This window comes from Anopheles stephensi, chromosome 3 (assembly GCF_013141755.1).
Source record: "Anopheles stephensi strain Indian chromosome 3, UCI_ANSTEP_V1.0, whole genome shotgun sequence".
Classification (NCBI taxonomy): domain Eukaryota; kingdom Metazoa; phylum Arthropoda; class Insecta; order Diptera; family Culicidae; genus Anopheles; species Anopheles stephensi.
In genome coordinates this window covers 42,875,726-42,892,891 of record NC_050203.1, presented here as the reverse complement: position 1 = coordinate 42,892,891, position 17,166 = coordinate 42,875,726, and the positions used below count along the sequence as shown (strand labels likewise).

The 17,166-nt window shown below is 48.6% G+C and overlaps 2 protein-coding genes across 5 annotated transcripts in view; one reads left to right on the top strand and one right to left on the bottom strand.

The window, feature by feature from the left end:
• LOC118509900 overlaps positions 1–17,166 on the top strand; it is a 47,361-nt gene that overhangs the window by 24,273 nt on the left and 5,922 nt on the right. For all 4 annotated transcript variants that reach the window (XM_036051155.1, XM_036051157.1, XM_036051159.1 and 1 more), the window contains exons 6-15: positions 4,352–4,534; positions 4,617–4,775; positions 4,858–5,067; positions 5,156–5,309; positions 5,389–5,559; positions 5,685–5,862; positions 5,980–6,145; positions 9,399–9,815; positions 10,434–11,514; positions 15,515–15,861. In XM_036051155.1, coding sequence (XP_035907048.1) covers positions 4,352–4,534; positions 4,617–4,775; positions 4,858–5,067; positions 5,156–5,309; positions 5,389–5,559; positions 5,685–5,862; positions 5,980–6,145; positions 9,399–9,815; positions 10,434–11,514; positions 15,515–15,861 — 3,066 coding nt within the window. The remainder of the gene's footprint in view (positions 1–4,351; positions 4,535–4,616; positions 4,776–4,857; positions 5,068–5,155; positions 5,310–5,388; positions 5,560–5,684; positions 5,863–5,979; positions 6,146–9,398; positions 9,816–10,433; positions 11,515–15,514; positions 15,862–17,166) is intronic.
• On the bottom strand, positions 1,545–3,847 carry LOC118509903 (mucin-5AC-like). Its single transcript, XM_036051162.1, has 3 exons — positions 2,850–3,847; positions 2,638–2,790; positions 1,545–2,483 (listed from the first exon to the last, which is right to left on the bottom strand). Exons 1-3 carry the CDS (start codon positions 3,733–3,735, stop codon positions 1,663–1,665), a joined length of 1,860 nt encoding a protein of 619 aa, XP_035907055.1. The 5' UTR covers positions 3,736–3,847; the 3' UTR covers positions 1,545–1,662.

Sequence of the window (17,166 nt, the reverse complement as noted above, 5' to 3'; positions counted from 1 at the left end):
TACTCTGTAAGGTTATGTTTAATGTGTTTTTATAAGTTTATTTATTAAAGTCTTAGAATAATTTTTGTTTGTTCTGTTTTAGGTCAATTTAGTTTAGTATTTATTAGTTTTTAGAAAATTAAATTATTCCTTTTTTTATTATTGCTGAAAATAAAACAAAAATCTGTTACTCAAATCTGTTGTCTTTTTTGTTGTTGTTTTACTTATTGTAACTGGTTTGTAGATTTAAGTTTTGTGTCTATGAGTTTATTCTGTGCGTTACTATATTTTGCTTTTTTCTATGTTGCACTTGTTTTGTTTATGCTGACGAAAAATGACATTCACTTTACTTCTGCCGCTATTTGAACGACCTGTACCACTATAATTATGTACTGCGGTTTAAGAGGAAGCATGGAAGGGTTCAGTCCGTCAGCTTAAAGGTATTGAAGTCGAGGAAAAACACCAAGTCACCATAAATGGCGACCAGCACCTCTAGAGCAGAGATGTCAAACTCATTCTTGCTGGAGCAAATTAATTCTTTCAATGTAACTTGATGTAATTTGATATTCAAAGCGATAGTTATTCAAAGCTTCTTCTGCTTCCTTTGGCACCAAAACCTCGATAGGTCTCGGCCTACCATTTCTGGTTTGCTATTACCCGCAGCTGGATAGTCAATCCAAGAATCGTCAAAAGTCAGCATCGAGAATAACATTGACGTTGAATTACGCGCAAAGCTGCTGGCTGCCAACCGGTCACACCACAGCCCGAGGAAGGACTTCTCCACTCAAAAAACCATAAGCTACGGACAAAGCTGAGACTGTATAGAACATAAATAGTCCCAGTACTCACATCCCAGTAAGAATATTCTGCTCGCAGGCTGTATATTGGAGATATTAAGCCACTATTTCTTCATCAAAGCAACATCTTTCTTACTGGGATAGGCCTCTGAGACAAGCACTCTGTCCAAAACTGACGAATCCCTCTTAGCCACGTCGAGAGGAAGATGCTCAGAAGGAATTTTGGCTCCGTCTATGTGGAAGAACAATGGAGGAGCCGCTACTATGACGAACTCTACAAGCTGTACGGTGATCTCACCATCGTACAGGGAATTATACTCCCAATGCTTCCCAAGGTGGGCTGGTCATGTCAGGAGAATGGAACCGGACGACACAGCCCGTAAAGCCTTTTTGGGCCGCCCACATGAACAGAGGAGGCATGGTAGACCCAAATTGTGGTGGAGTGATGGCGTTCATGCGACGACCGGGATAAAGTATTGGCGAAGCGGTTGTAGCGCCCGCTAAGTAAGCATGTAGGATAGTCAGTCCTGCGGGGTCGGGACGGCGGTCTGGTTTTGAAAACCCCGGTCCTGCCGAGTGAAGATTGACGCTACTGTTGCCTCGGTCACCAGTCCGACCCTATTGGCCCCTTAGTAATTCATAACAGCATTGAATGATTTCTCTAACTAATTCTAAGGCCTGTTTCCAACTTGTCTGCTGTATAGCTTGCTATGCTGAAAATTTAGCAAAATTTAGTACTGATGAAGAGAAAACAGCAAGGCATCTTCATTCGTTTTACATACCTATTCACCACTGCGTTTTGGCATGGATTCTTTTATTGCAGTTTGATAATTTGAGTAAAGTAAATAGTACGGGGGTTTGGTTAGGTCAGGTTGCCTGTTCGCGTTTACCCACGTCTGTGTCCAACGGCACGGATGCCAGCACCGAAACCGGCTTGCACAACGCCTCCCAGAGGTCCTTGTATACGCACTCCTGCTCCAATGCCACCCCGAGGCCTTCCGAAACGGGCACCACCACCACCAGCCGCGGCTCCGAATCCGCCCTGTATACTACCTCCCAGCGGACCCTGCAGTCTGACACCGGCACCGATACCACCCATTGGCATGGCGCGACCAACACCCGCTCCGAAACCAGCCTGAATGCCTCCACCGAGCGGTCCACGAATGCCAATACCAAATCCAAATCCACCGCGCATTCCGTGACGATGGCCGTCCTCCGACGAGTGATGGCGTCTCATGCAACCACCGGGGCGACCGGCACCATTGTTCGCCGGAGGTGCTGGCGTCTGCTGCACGGGAATGGCGGGAGCAGTGGTCGTCGTCGTCGTCGTCGTCGTAGTGGTGGATGATATTTGCTGCAGAATTTGCTGTGTCAGTGTCAAGAGGCTCTGGTTGTCGGACGTGATCAAGATGAATTGTCCGTTGATGTTGATAATGATTGAAATAGACATCGAACCACCGTTAGTCGCGGAAGTGGTTGTGCCAGTGTTCGAGGAACCCGTTGCTGCCGTCGTCGTGGTAGCCGCTGCCGTCGTCGTGGTAGCCGCTGCCGTGGTCGTAGTCACAGGGGCGGCAGTAGTAGTCGTCGTCGTCGTGGTGGCTGTCGTCGTCGTTGCTGCAGCAGTAGTAGTGGTGGTGGTTCCACTGTTGAGGCTTTGAATGATCGCAGCGATCGTGGCAGTATCAGTAGCATCAACGGTAATGATCGCTGGAAAAAGTGGAAAAGGCACGCCACGTTAGCGTCAGAATCAAGGACGCGCTTTCAAGGACTACGTGATAAGGCTCGTAAGCCTGGTAATCTGTAATATGGCCGGCATATGGCTCAGAAGATCGTTAAGTCAAAAAGTGCAATAGTAGCTTACATCCGCCAACGTTGAACGTTACTGTGGTTCCCGATGAAGGGGCAGCGGTGGTGGTGGTGGTCGTGGTCATTGCAACGGTGGTCGATGAAGCTGCCAAGACCGCATTGATAGCATCGATGGTAGCTTGATCATTGGCCGAAATGGTTATAATACCTGAAGGAAAAGGATGGTTATTAGCTTCAGGTAATGAGAATGGGGCTTCCTTTACGTACTTCCGTTAATGTTGAATGTCACAGTTCCGGTAGGAGCGGAAGTCACTGTGGTCGTTGCGGCGGCGGTAGTAGTGGTTGGAGCGGCTGTCGTCGTTGTTGGAAGCACAGTAGTAATTGGTAGAGTCGTGGTGGTTGGTGCTGCTGTGGTCGTCGTCGTCGTCGTCGTAGCTGCTGTCGTGGCAGCAACGGTGGTGGTAGTAGCACCTCCACTTCCTCCGAGCAGACCGGTACCAAGAAGACCATCGGTAGCACCGATTCCTGTACCTAACAATCCGCTGGTAGTTCCGGTACCGAGCAATCCTGTGCCCAGCAGACCATCGGTAGCTCCAAGACCCGTTCCTAGAAGCCCACTGGTAGTTCCAGTGCCAAGCAATCCGGTACCAAGAAGACCGTCCGTAGCACCGAGACCCGTTCCCAGCAGACCGCTGGTAGTTCCGGTACCGAGCAATCCTGTGCCCAACAGACCATCGGTAGCTCCAAGACCTGTTCCTAGAAGCCCACTGGTAGTTCCAGTGCCAAGCAATCCTGTGCCCAGAAGACCGTCCGTAGCACCGAGACCCGTTCCTAGAAGCCCACTGGTAGTTCCAGTGCCAAGCAGTCCGGTACCAAGAAGACCGTCCGTAGCACCGAGACCCGTTCCCAGCAGACCGCTGGTAGTTCCGGTACCGAGCAATCCTGTGCCCAACAGACCATCGGTAGCGCCAAGTCCCGTTCCTAGCAGTCCACTCGTGGTCCCGGAACCAAGCAGGCCGGTACCGAGTAGGCCATCAGTAGCACCAACACCCGTTCCTAGCAATCCTCCTCCACCAAGCAATCCACCGAACTGTGGTTTTGCTTGCAGCGGAACTAAAATTCCCAGCAAGATGAATGTCAAAGTTAGTCGCATGTTTCCTAAGTCCGTTCGTTCTGTCCGATGGATGGTTGCGTGAGAAACCGTCGGATGTAACGGTCTGCGGGTATGAGGAAACAAAATTAGTTCGTACTGAGTGTCTTTCGGAGCAATTTCACCGCTTTTTATAGGAAACCTCCAGCACGCGCGTTACTTGCACCAAACAAGAACACCATTATGCTTGGAAATGTTCCAATGCCAACGATTATACATTTGTGACGTTTCAGTATCGTTTACAAAAGGGCTGTTTGTGGATCCATATCCAAATGAATGGACACGTAAATATCGGGCTATGAAAGATGGCAGGATAAGGAATGTTACGATACATGGCAAAGCGAACCAAACTAGTTCGTAATCAAACTTTACTACAGCAGATTTTTAACAGAAAAAAAAGTTGAATTGACTAAACGCCAAGCCATTAGTAAGATTTCCCATCATGTCAAGTGTCACATTGTTTGTCATTCATCGACATACTGCTTCAGAGAACACGGCACAAATTTACACTTAAATCATTTTTTATCTTAACATGTAGTTGCTTCTTTTGATATGTTTGGTTTGGCTAATGAATTTCAATGTATCTTTTCATCTGGTTTGAACTTTCCCCCCGTTACAGTCAATTGTCCAACAGTTTCCTGACGATCATCGTCGCAAGTTCCTCTATCAGCTGATAAGTCGTGAGCAGCATTTTATTAATGCCATCAACTTTGGCATCGAGCGATTTGTCAATCCACTACGCGAACGAAAAGACTTAATCTCACCGAACGATCACAAAGTCTTGTTCCAAAATATCGATGAGGTTAGTTTCACGCCGTTCCACGCCAATGGCTTCATGGTTTAACCCTCTTTGACCGTAACTGTGTTGTGTGTCTTTCCCCCAGCTTTCTCGCATCTCGGAAGATATTCTGGAGCAGGTAATACAGGACGAGACCGAACCACAAATCCACTTCGCTTCCCGCGTTTATTTATCCAAAAGTACAGCACTTTGTGCCGCCTACAGGAAGTATTGCAATGGACTGAAGAAAGCCGATTGTGTTTTGGTAGGTTTGGCAGCGGCAGGGTGTTGCAAGGATGGCAAGGTGAGCAACGCTAACGCTTCCCGTTCCGCTGCATCTTCCGCAGGTCAACAAGTCAAGAAATTCGAACTGTGATTTTATGAAATTCATTACGGAGCCACCGGTACCAAGGAAACGTCCAGATCTAACTACATTCATACATCGACCGCTTCAGCATTTTAGGGAAATTTTAAAATTAGTGCAAATGATCGCGTCCCATTGTCGTGTAGATAGTGAAGAACATAACAATTTCCACAGCATCATTAGCGAACTGCAGGTAGGTTTGCGGAAGGGTGCAGCCAAGCCAGCTCAGGCGCCAGGATCGCAGGGCAGTGAGTGAGTAAGATGGCGTTGATCAATTGCAGGCCGCGTACCGAGAGATAACCGTTGGCGGAGGTCTTATGGAACCGATCGGAGAGGGACGTCCGCTGCTAACGCTCCAGGACCTGGAGGCACGAATGGTGTTCACGAAATGTAAACCGTTCCAGTTGGCGTCCCATGGACGACAGTGGATTTTCGGTGCGTATCGCCAATCGAACCTCTCCGGCATAGGTCCGATTTCTTAACTCTCCGAAGTGTGCTTAACTCTCTTGCACAGGCGGAGATTTGTCGCGCGTTGAGGGACGCTCCATAAAACCGTACTGGACACTGCTGTTTAGCGACATCCTGCTGTTTGCGAAAGTGAGCCGCGACCGGGTGCTCTTCATCACAGAGGAACCGATAGCCCTGTCGACGATAACCGATTCCTGTTTTAATATTCGCAAAAAAGGTAAGGACGAATTGATTCATCCTGCAGTCACTAGTTTGTTGGCCCATTTGCTGGACGTTTCATTCGTTGTGTCGATTCGTTCATGATGAATTCCAAACTAATGAGTGATTGTTTCACTTCTGCAGGTACCGAATTCCGAATAACGATTGATCCGAACGGTAGACAGATCGAGAGTCCCACGGTGCATTGTGCACCGGATCTTACCCGAACACCGAAGAAAAATTCCAAAAAACGCTACATCGTCCTACGAGCACCGTCGACAGAATTGAAAGCAGTTTGGCAGAATTTGTTGACCCGGCAAATGTGAGTATTCGATCAATGGCTATTATTTACACCACGCAACCCTCACAAAATTCGTTGCAATATATCGATGAATTCGATTTTGTTTGATTATCTTTGCGGAATGACGGTGTGTTACAGCTTTCTCGTAAATGCAACGCTCGGCTCAACACCGATGAGCAGTCCTCTCGATTCGCCAGACATATTGCAATCGTTTGTGCCGATCAGCGACATCGGTGCGACGGCCACATCCGCGTCTTCGGTGAAGGTGCCATCGTTGGACGGGATTCACCTTAAAAACCAACAGGTGTGTTCCCTAGGTTCCTTACCCTTAGCCACATACTGTCATAGCAATAGTAACATTAGCAATGCAAGCTTCCACAACGTTGCCACGACGGTGCTGAGTGGCATAGGCATAGGTAGCGGCAGGAAACACTCATCGCTGAGCGGGCGGAGCAATACCGTAGATAGTCGTAGTTATCGATCGTTAGCAACCGTGCAGGATTCCATATCCGAGCTGCCCGAACTAATTTTACTGCAACATGGTACAAAGCACTGCTCGGCGAATGATTCCGCATCGAGAAAAAATCCGGTCGGCATGAACAAAGCCGACGGTGCCCTAGGTACGACCGCCACGGACGAGATCAATCACAACTACCTGAACAATGCTGTGGTAGCGTGCGGTGCGTCCAGCGAGGACCTGCACAACAATCAGGCCCCGATCTCTACGCGAGATCGCATACTGCACAGCTTTTCACGGGGTTCGCGTGACAACATGCGGTCAGTAGTCGAGTTTAGCCTCAGCTCCGTTGGCCGATCGTTTATTGACAATGGGGACGAGTCGGACCAGGATGCACATTCGGTGGTGCTGGAGGAAGAATACCTTCCGACGCCAGACACCCCACCACCGAATGTGTCGCCCTCGTCCTCCAACCGGGTGTCCGATACTTTTTCGAACGATTTTAAGGAAATGATAATACCGCCCAGCGCTACCGTATCGCCCATCGAGGCCAACCAGCAGCGGAACAAAGCCACCGACTGTAGCAAGTATCTGCTGGCCAGTGGGTACGGAGGATCCTGGGACCTGCTTGAGCTTGATCTGGACTTTCATCAGGTGAATTGCGATCCGTCGTTCGGAAATGATGTTACCGAGGCAGAGTTTCTGGGCGACGATGATGATCCGTTCGGGATGCTGCCCACACAGCCAACCCCACCGAACTTGCTGGATTTGTAGTCGAAAGCGGACGAGTTGGTGTTCCGCGAATACTGTGACTACTACCAGCGCTCGAAAGCCGATCCGGAGCGCGATCGACTGTGCGAAAAGCGGTGCTTTGTCGCCGGTTCGATGGCGCAAGAAGCGTCCGTACCGAACAAAAGGCAATAAGTGCACCGGCTGTCTGACAGCTGGCGCCGCTAGCCGTCCATCTGTCATGGGTCCTGCCCCAAAACGAAATACGTCGCGCATCTATATGCATTTGAAAGACTTTCATACTCATACATCGCCTACCAGACGGTCGGTTTGATGAGAGTGTTGCACGTGCAGCTTGCCAAACTTTGAGAAACTTTACTTTAAGAAACAAGCAACGAATAACCGATAGCAAGTATCTAATTACTGTTAACTCTTGAAGCTAGAGTGTGTATATGTGTGTGTACGTGTACGTGTCCGTGTTAGTACTAAATGTTGCATTTGACATCAGTTCGATTATTAGCAGCAGTATAACAACTCAGGTATCGGAAAGTCATTGTGAGCGTTGTAGCAGTTGTTGATAATTTAGAAGAAAAGCTTCACGAGACAAAACGGGTCTCAACTGGAACTTTGCGTATTGAAAGCTGCACAAGGTAAAATGTTTTAATACTCGTTGAATTTGTGAAAACGATTTAAGAAAATTGTTTTGCGTCGTTACGTGATGGATTTTTGTGGTAAGGTATTGCAATGCAGGAACTGTACGCAATGAATAAGATCCCTGTGCATACCACTATGTTTATGCTTTGTTTCCAAAATCAATGTAGAATTCTTATTCCGGTTACAGGCTCTCAAGGAGTTTAGCATAGCGTTACGGTTATTAAACAAAAAAAAAAAAACGAATCATTCGAACGTTCTGTGTGATTTTATTGAAACATGTAATTTGATAGCAATTTTAAACCTTAAGAAAAGCCCGCCGTAGGCTACGCAAAGCATCTGTAGTATATATATAGTCGTGCAATCGTAGAATGCACAACAATTTGAGGAGTTGGAAACTCGGTAGATATACAAGAAAACAATTTCAACTTTAGCGCATTCTTAAATCGCATCCTTGTACACCTGTGTATACCAACGCAATTAAATGTCCGTGTGTGTTTTTTAACGAAACGTTCCGTATGTCCGCTGGCTGACGAGGAAAGTAAAGTGTGTGTGTGTGTGTGTGTGTGTGTGTGTGTGTGTGTGTGTGTGTGTGTGTTCGAGAGTAATTTTTCTGGAAAAGCACTTAGCTATACGAATAAATCATCTCCTTATCCAACGAGACGGCATCTATAAATCTATCTGTATAGCTATATTAACCAAAGTACATCAAATTGATCGAAAAGGCCAAACATATTACACTGAAGAAGAAGATGTGTGTGTGTGTGTGTGTGTTAGAATTAATCTAGACAAAGACAACCACGGGTAGGTGAAGGTAGGATTGTAACAAGCGGTGGAACAACAAAAAAACCAAACCCGCTGTCAGTCCAAGCCAGTAAGTCCAAAAATGTGAGTGAAATTACAGAAGCTCCTAATGAAGGGTAAAGTTTTTTTCATTTCGATTAAAGATTCGGAGCCATCAGCATCGGCAGCTAAAAGATTTCGATTTTAAAGATAAAAAGTTTACAGATACACACACACACACACACACACATACACACAAATGAGGAGAAAAATAAATGCAATTGTGTTCGAAAAATTAAACGCTTGTTAGTTTCATTCCATTCAGCAAACTGTGCAGGCTGTGTGCTTCGAAAAGCCTTCCACCTAACTGACGATCAGAATGCCAAAATGGTCAGAGCAAAATTAAGGCAAAATTTCTTAACTCAACACTGCTCGTGGGATTCGAGGTACAATTAGAGCGCAAACCGGTAGCAAAGTCCGGCGATGCTTGGGGTGCGGAATCTTAAGGAACACCATTCGCTGATTCTGATATTCTGATAAGCGAGCCTAGCCTTTAAATCCAATAGCAACAGTATCTATTGCACGTTAACCGGGCAGCCCCTTTTCATCGTCCAAAGCCTTCGAGCTAAGCGTAACAGCGATCACTGTAACAAGCGTTAAATTTTTCCTACAAAATTGTTTTTTTATTTTACTTTTCGTTGTTGTGCTAATGTGTAATGTAAGAGCCGGCAGCAAGCTGCCATGGAACATGGAAACATGGAACTGTGACTTGTGTGCAATTGACAGCAATTGGCACCAGCACCTAGCCTAGTCGGAAACATTTGAACCACATGCATGTAATGTCCTGTCTTAATTTTCGTCTCTTTTTTCTCTCTTTCATATGTTTTATTCACGCGCACGTTACATACGCCCGCTTCGGCCGCAATGCGTCATTCAGTCAAGACTGAGCAGAGTTCCGAAGCAAGTCGAAGAGCTTATCGATGAAAAGTGCCGAAAGCTCAATAAGACCGGGGTGCCGCAGGGCAGTGCTCTACATTTGGCGCAGTGGATGAAAGGGCAGCTGAATAAACAGATCATCGAATCCGATCCCATAGATTCCGAACCCGAGCAGTTGGTAGAAGAGTGGTCGGTGGAGCAAGTGACTAACCGATCGAAAGAACTAAACCTGGTCGATTCTGACGGCAGCCCGTACAGATCCGCCTCCCAGTGCAATGGCACCGGTGGCGGGATGGGTACGGTTACGAAAGCCAGCGGTTCCGGCACCGTCAGCCAACCGCCAGCTGACGACAATTCCGCGTTTGAGGATGATGACGATAATAAGAGCGTTTCTAAGAGCACGACATCCGACAGTCAGGTAAGTATGCGAAGGCCACACACTGTTTTTACACAGTTTATTTCCGTATGCAACGAACCGGCATGAACCCGGTATGAATGGGGTCTGTTCTTGTTAGCACGAGCGGGTATTTTGTTTTATGTATTTAATCATACAAGCAAGGTAGAACAAATAGGGGAAAAGGCGGGCATACTTATGCTGTTCGGCTTAACCGTACACAAAGTGAGCGAACGTCATATGTCCCATTCATGTCCGCAAAGCAGCTAGATCCGGGTTGTGTGTACCGTTGCGGCAGAGAACTTTGGCAAAGTTGGGACTGTGCGTGGAAGCCGGCTTTATGGGATAGTAGCTAATAGCAATAGATAGATGATGAAATATATGGTTTCCTCGAATGTATGTAAAGTCCTAATGTCCTTCGGACGCTTCGCATTTAAATACAAGCTTTTTATCTCGATAACGAGCGTTAGTATACCAAATTATCAATAGATAATAGGCCTGCTGGTCATGCAGACAATAGATATTCTATAACAGGAATCCTAAAAGATAGCCCCAACTGCAATTAAAAATATTCAGCAGCTTTGATCCCAATTGCGATATTTTGATTTCAACATATACTTTTTTTATATACATATACTCCAGATAACAGTGAGATCCAGCCCGTTAAGCAACAAGCTGGACACGATATCCATGTGCCGCCAGTGTTTGAAAAATTGTAAAAGTCGCCACAACTCACCGAGCAGCAACTCGTTAACCGTACAGCACAGCCACAGTACTCCTTCGAACCGGTGCTGTGTGTCAAACTCCACCACCGGCAGCAGTCTCAACAAAAGCCCAAACTCAGTGTCAAGCGTGTCCTCGTCTAGTACGCTGACCATGCGCGGAAGAGCGTGCGTGGCGCAGGAAGTGGACGGTTCGGGCCAAGGTACGGTAGTTGAAGGTCAAACAGGCTGTACCCGCCAGACGATGAGTGTTGACGAGCAGCGGAAGCAGGCAGGAGACAACGTGCGCCATCTTCAGCTGTCGGTGAACGGCAACTATAAAACAATGTGCCAAACACCATGCCATTGCAAGTGCACGCCAAAGGATTTCGAGAAAAGTACACTCAGTCCCGATGAGCTACTGCACGAGCGGGTTAAAATATTGGACAATGTTTGTGAAACGAGCGCCACGAACGTAATGATCCAGCAGCAGGAAAGGAAGGACAGTAGCAAGATGAACGGTTACCCGGCCAACGGCAAGCCTGCCCAGAGCGCTGCACATCGCGTGGAAAGCAAAGCAGAGTTTAATAATAACAACATGGATGATGACTCCGAGTGGTCGCTGATGGGTTTGATTGGTCTGGCTCAAATCAACCCGGCCGAATCCTTGGTGCATTTGGATCCGTTCGAAGCGTTGCCAACAATCGCAGTAGTACCACCGACACCGGACGCCTTGGGCAATGCGGCGTACACACGGCAATCGGTGCCACCCGCGCCGTGGGCAACCATCGAAAGAAGCCAGCTGCAGCTGTCCCCAAGCAAGCTGAGCACGGCGCACGAGGGAACCATCAGCGATGAATATTCACCAGACAATTCACCGGAAGACGAAATAGGCGAACCGCCGTACCGTGCGCTAAACCCTGGCTTGAAGCGGTACGGAACTATATCGAGCCTGGAACGGGTGCCCTCGGAAGATACCGACGACAACAAGACGTATTCTTCGGAGGAAGATTCGGAAAGTGGTATGTGTGTGTGTGTTTTTAGTACAAGGAGTTTAAAATCTTCTTAGATACCCGACTTGGGCGACATGGGATTTTTAACACACTACACTTCACACGCAACACTTTTGCACGGCCATTCTGCTGGTCCTCCCTCCACCGTTTCTCCACCGTCCCTTCTCGGAGCTGTCCCACTCAGCTTGCCACTTCCTCGTCGCGTTCCTTTTCGCGGTGTTCCTTGCGTTACCGGCGTTAGGTTCCCCCGTACGTGCATTCCAGAAGCTCTCCAGATCTTCGGCCAATGTGATGCAGGTAGGCACCATGCCGGCGATAACACACGCTGCTTCATAGGATATCGTCCTATATGCGCTGGTGACGCGCTTAGCCAACATCCTATGTACTGTGTTGACAGCAGCTTGGTGCTGTTTCCGCACCAGAATGTGTGCCCACTCCTGGTGGGCTCTGTATCTCAGCACAGAGATTGCTACGCTGGCGTGTAGTCGTTTGGCACTACTACTAGGTCCACCGATGTTGGGCATAAATGAAGCGAGTGTGTTTGCCGTCGTTGATGCCTTTACGCAGACCTGCTTCAGGTGCTCGTCGAACTTCAAGCGATCGTCAATGGTGAGACCCCTAAGTACTGGAGGTGCCTGACTGACTCAATGTACTCTGTTCCAACTATGATCGATGCTTTCTGGATCCGTTTGTGACTGCTGATGACGATAAGCTCAGTCTTCGCATGTGCTATCTGCTGTTTCACTGTCCTCATCCAAGAGTCGATACGTCCCACGGCGTCGGTCGCTAACATCTCGATCTCCGCGACGGATTCGTCGGTGATGGTGAGGGCGATGTCATCCACGAAACCGATTACTTCCGCTCCTGGAGGTAACGCGAGGGTTAAGACATCGTCATACATTGCGTTCCACAGGGTGGGACCAAGTACTGATCCCTGCGGTACGCCGCAATTGCCTCCCAGCTGGTACTGTTGAATGCATTTTTCACGTCTATCGTGATGATTGCGGAAAAGCGTGCTCCACTCTTTTTCCGATGGAACGCGGCATTGCCCTTTTCAAGCACTGCCAGTATCGCGTCGACTGTTGATCGCTTCCTCCGAAGCCCGAACTGTCGTTCTGAGAGGCCGTATTGCCCTTCGGCATGGATGGTCAGGCGATCCAAGATTGGTACTTCCTGAACTTTGGCCAGGCCGTCTATGAGACCCAAGGGTCTTAGGGCCGACGGCTCACCCGGAGGTTTACCTGGTTTGGGTATCAGCAACAACTTCTGCATCTTCCATATCGACGGGAACTGATTAGAAGCTAGAGTGCTCTGCAGTATGGCCTAGAACACTTGGGGATCCCATCTGGTCCGGGGGCTTTCTCCGGTTTGAAGTGCTCGGCTATTTTCAGGACCTCGTCTATGGTTATCGGTTCCAGTACGGACTCAGGGGTACTGAAGGCAAAGCTCAGCTGCGGGGGCTCTTGTTCAGGGAATAATTGCGCGATGATTCCCTTCAGCTTCTCGGGGCATCTCTCAACGGGCTCCTTTCGAGTTTTAGCTTTTCGCATCACCGTCTTGTATGCGAATCCACAGGGCTTCCGAGCGATTTCAGCACAAAGCTCGAGGAAGCAGCGTCTTTTGCTGGCCTTAATTTCCCTCTTCAGATCCGACCTTGTCGTAACGTAGGTTGCCTTCAGCTGTTCTCTGCTCGCCAGGCACCTGTCCCGCTGTAGTCGTCTTCGAGCTGTCATGCACTCGGTCCGAAGCCTCGCAATAGCAGCGGTCCACCGGTATACAGGTGGGCGCGTGTCTGTGGGGGTCTTCCTCCTGGGTATCGTAGCGTCGCATGCTTTGGAGATTGCATCTCTCAAATCTAACGCACTCGCAACGTTCTAGAACCCACCAGTGCGTAGCGCGTTTAAGAACATCTCCTCGTTAAAGCATTGCGTTCTCCAGCCGCGGACTGATGCCCGAGGTGTCTGCAGTGGAGTGTGATCTCTGCCGATAGTGTACCGTAGCATGCGGTGGTCGCTGAAAGTATACGCATCGCTCACTCGCCAATTCAGGTGTTGTGACAATACTGGGCTACAGAACGTGATGTCTATGACAGAAGTTTTGCCATTCTGCTGAACGTGGAGGGTGTTACCACCGTTGCACAGCACCACATTGAGTTGGGAGAGGCTACCGGGAGAGTACCGCTTCTCCTCTGCTGTTGGTTCTCCGACTACCCCACTCAACCGCCTAAGCGTTGAAGTCCCCGGCAACGACGGCTGGGTTGCACCATACAAGAGCATCAACGAGGTTATCCAATATTGTGCTAAATCTCTCCAGTTCCCAGCTGGGTGATGCGTAACAGCTGCAGAAATAATAACCCCGTTCACAATGGTGATGGTGAAACCCTCCGAGTCCTGCAAGACTACTTTCTGTATGGAAAGTCTGTCCAGATAGCAGCCAGGCCTGTCCGGTCTGTTACATAGCCGCTGTTCTTCTGCTATCGCCTGCCACAGTAGGTCCTGCGTTGACTCACAGTGGTTTATGTTGACCTGCACTATCTCCATGGTTTCGCATTTGTCACCGCCGGGGAAAGGGGACCACTGGTTTGGTGTGCATTTACGCCAGGTGCACAAAGTACACACTTCGGAGCATTGTGGCAGCTGCGCACCTGGTTCAACTCCCGTTTCATGGGTGGTTTGGGCTTTTCCTGTTTTTGGCGTTCAACAGGGTCATTTCCCGCTTTTTGGGGGTCGTTTCGGGCTCGTTTGTCTCTTCCTGTTTGCCACAATTCTCCTCTCTCCCTGTATCGGTGGGGAGGACTCATCTGCATCTGATGTCTGTAGGTTCGCAGTGGCAAAAGTACTTGCAGCGTCCGCTGTGTCACTGTTTGCTACCTTACCCGTACCAGATTCGCTTTTTACTCGCTTCTGCTGCTCCTCAAGTGCTTCAGGGGAGCCGAGATTTCTCCCCCTTCTGAACGGAGCCTGGGATCCCGATGCCACATTGTTTCTCAGCACTGTTTCAGCTCTCTCTGCCCGCAGCTTCCAAGAAAGTAGCTCCCGTTCAACACTGCCTAGGTCTGACAGTATTTTCACGGCCATTTCCTTGATGGGAGCATGTACGTTGTGCCGGTCCTACGTGTACAAATGCAACTCTCTCGCCGTTGCTAATGCAGCCTGTAGTTTGTTGCTGTTTTGCGACGGTTCGAGCATTATCAGCGTCGACTCTTGGGGGTTGCGGTCCTCCATGTCGCCTCGTTCTTCTGCGACATCAGCGGTTACGCTCGGTGTTTCTTCCGCATTTTCCGGGGTAGGTGCAGATGGAGGGGAGGGAGGGTATCTCGGGGTCTTGGAGCTCCTTCCAAAGAATGCTCCGATGGTGGACCTAAACGAGGTGTTGGACGCCTCGTTTCCACTCATTGGGTAGTAATATACAAATATACATAAATATGTATTTTCAGAACTCACCCGCCTTGCCTCGTGTAGACGGACCTTAACATTAGACCGTTACGCTTACACCCACCGGGATAAAGCGAGAGAGGTAGCGGTAGGCCACGCGTGTGCGTGAACTACTAAGCGCTTTCTCGTTGCGTTTGTCGCGTGTGCTCTTCCTTCTGAGTGTCGTTGTCACTAACACGAACCTACTGTTGCTGGTTCAGGAGGAACCGACGGTCAGGACTTCCCTTAGCTCGCACGAAGGATCCGTATCACAACACTACACTCACTCTCACTTCACTGACTTTTGTTTAACCTCCGCCACGAGAAAGCGTTCTCAGCCTGCTCACTGGAACCCTGTAAGCAGTTTTGTGTTTGAGGCTGATCCAGGCAGTTCGGCGTCCTCGGCCAAGGGCCTGGGACCGCCCGATTCCCTCCGTAACAGAACACTTGATCCTAGTACACTTCACTCAGCAACTATCACTTCCGCAAGCACTTATCTCCAGTCCAACAAAAAATTGTAAATCGAGTGTGTGTGTGTAAGTGTGGTTTTGCAGTGGACGGCCTCTAACGTATCTGCATATTGTGCACCGTTTCAGACATCAAAATTGTGACCAAAGAAGTATACGTCAATAATACGCAAACGTTTCTGAACTGGACGACGCGCGCGGGCAACTTTATCGAGGAGTCACGCGCCTTCATTGACCGGTACCTGGGACGGCGTGACAACAGCACGGAGGAAGCAGAAGCGAACGGTGAGGATTGGGACACGGGTCGGGAGAAGCGGACCGGCGAACAGCATGCGGCCGGCAGCGGTGGTGACGAGGAGGAAACAGTCGAGGGCGAAACGTCGGCCACTTCCGGTGAGGAGGTTTGGGGCACACCCACTAGTGGCGGGGAAAATGACGATATGCAGATATTTGGGAGCATTGAGCAAACGCACTCGGTAAGTGATGAAAGTTTGATTCCTCCACTAGGTTCATTAGTTTCCCATCGTCTGTCCTCTAATGTGGGTCATTTGACTTATAGATAAGTAGACAAATTACAGAGGAGCAGCTCTGGCCGATGAGCGGATGGGGTTGGATCTATATATCCTAGAATTTATCTAAACATTCTGCTATGTTGTGAACAAACAGCTTTTCCATGTTACGATGTCCACGATGAGGAGCATAAGCAGACCGCGGGGGAGTTCATTGTGCCCGTGTACCATTAAATCCGCCTCTGGTGGTAGATCAAACAAGCGCTAGCTTTGAGACTCCCACTGATCCTCTAGCAAAACAAGGTTCCTCTAGCGTTAATAGTATTCTTTGCAAAAACACAAATGCTGGTGTCATGTTATGATGAGCACACTGCATCTGCAAACTTTTGCTGGAGCTAGGTTTACACAGCGGAAGTGAGCGTCCAACGCAGAATGATTAGACATGGAAAGATCGTCTGCATCTCATAAAACATGCCACAGAGTTAAACAGAACTCGCGTGGAACCAAACAAACTCGTGGAAGAGTATATAGTGTCTCGCGTGGAAGTCAATCCGCGTTATCGGTTAAACCAGTGGGAGAGAGAATCCATGTTAGCGAAATGCGAAACACCCTATTAAACAGGGAGCTTAGGACTGCAATAGGGATGATGGGCAGATCTCGCTCCGTTGCCGGAATCGAGTCCGGATCACGATTCTGCACTCCAGAAAGATATATTTTCCTAAAATCCTATCCCGTGCCGTGTGACCGCCGGACAATGATATTAATTGCCACAATGTGTTCGAGATAGATTTCCTACCGGAACGGAAAGCTGTAGTCCGTAAACAACATCCAAATGAAATGAAATCAAAATGAATCCGTAATCAAAAACGAGTCCGGAACGGGTCGGAATATATTTTTTTGATCGGAACTGTCCCCATCTCGAGACTCCAAAGCATGTATATTTTTTTGGGGGTCAAAATAGTCTGAGCTCTTAAGCGACCTTCCAAAGACTATCTGTGATAATAAAGTACGAAGCTGGTGCTATAGTACGCAGAAGTGCAGAATAAGCAGAAGTGTAAAGAATACGTGCGAGTTGTGATGTTCAGTTCTGTGACAGTGCTTTACACACCGAAACCTGTACTCCCTTCTATAGTGACTAGCTATCAGTGAAGCATTGCTTATGGATGCCTTAATGCATCAAATTCTATCCGGAACAGCCCTAGCATCCTCTGCCATCCAGCTATCGCAATCGCCACTCAAAGGTGAACTTTAGGTCTCCGGGGGGTTATGACG

Coding starts and splice junctions, on each gene's coding strand:
- LOC118509903 (XM_036051162.1), bottom strand. CDS start 3,735: ATGCGACTAACTTTGACATTCATCTTGCTGGGAATTTTAGTTCCGCTG. Junction 2,791..2,849: donor GACATTCAACATTAACGGAA/GTACGTAAAGGA, acceptor CTTTTCCTTCAG/GTATTATAACCATTTCGGCC. Junction 2,484..2,637: donor AACGTTCAACGTTGGCGGAT/GTAAGCTACTAT, acceptor CACTTTTTCCAG/CGATCATTACCGTTGATGCT.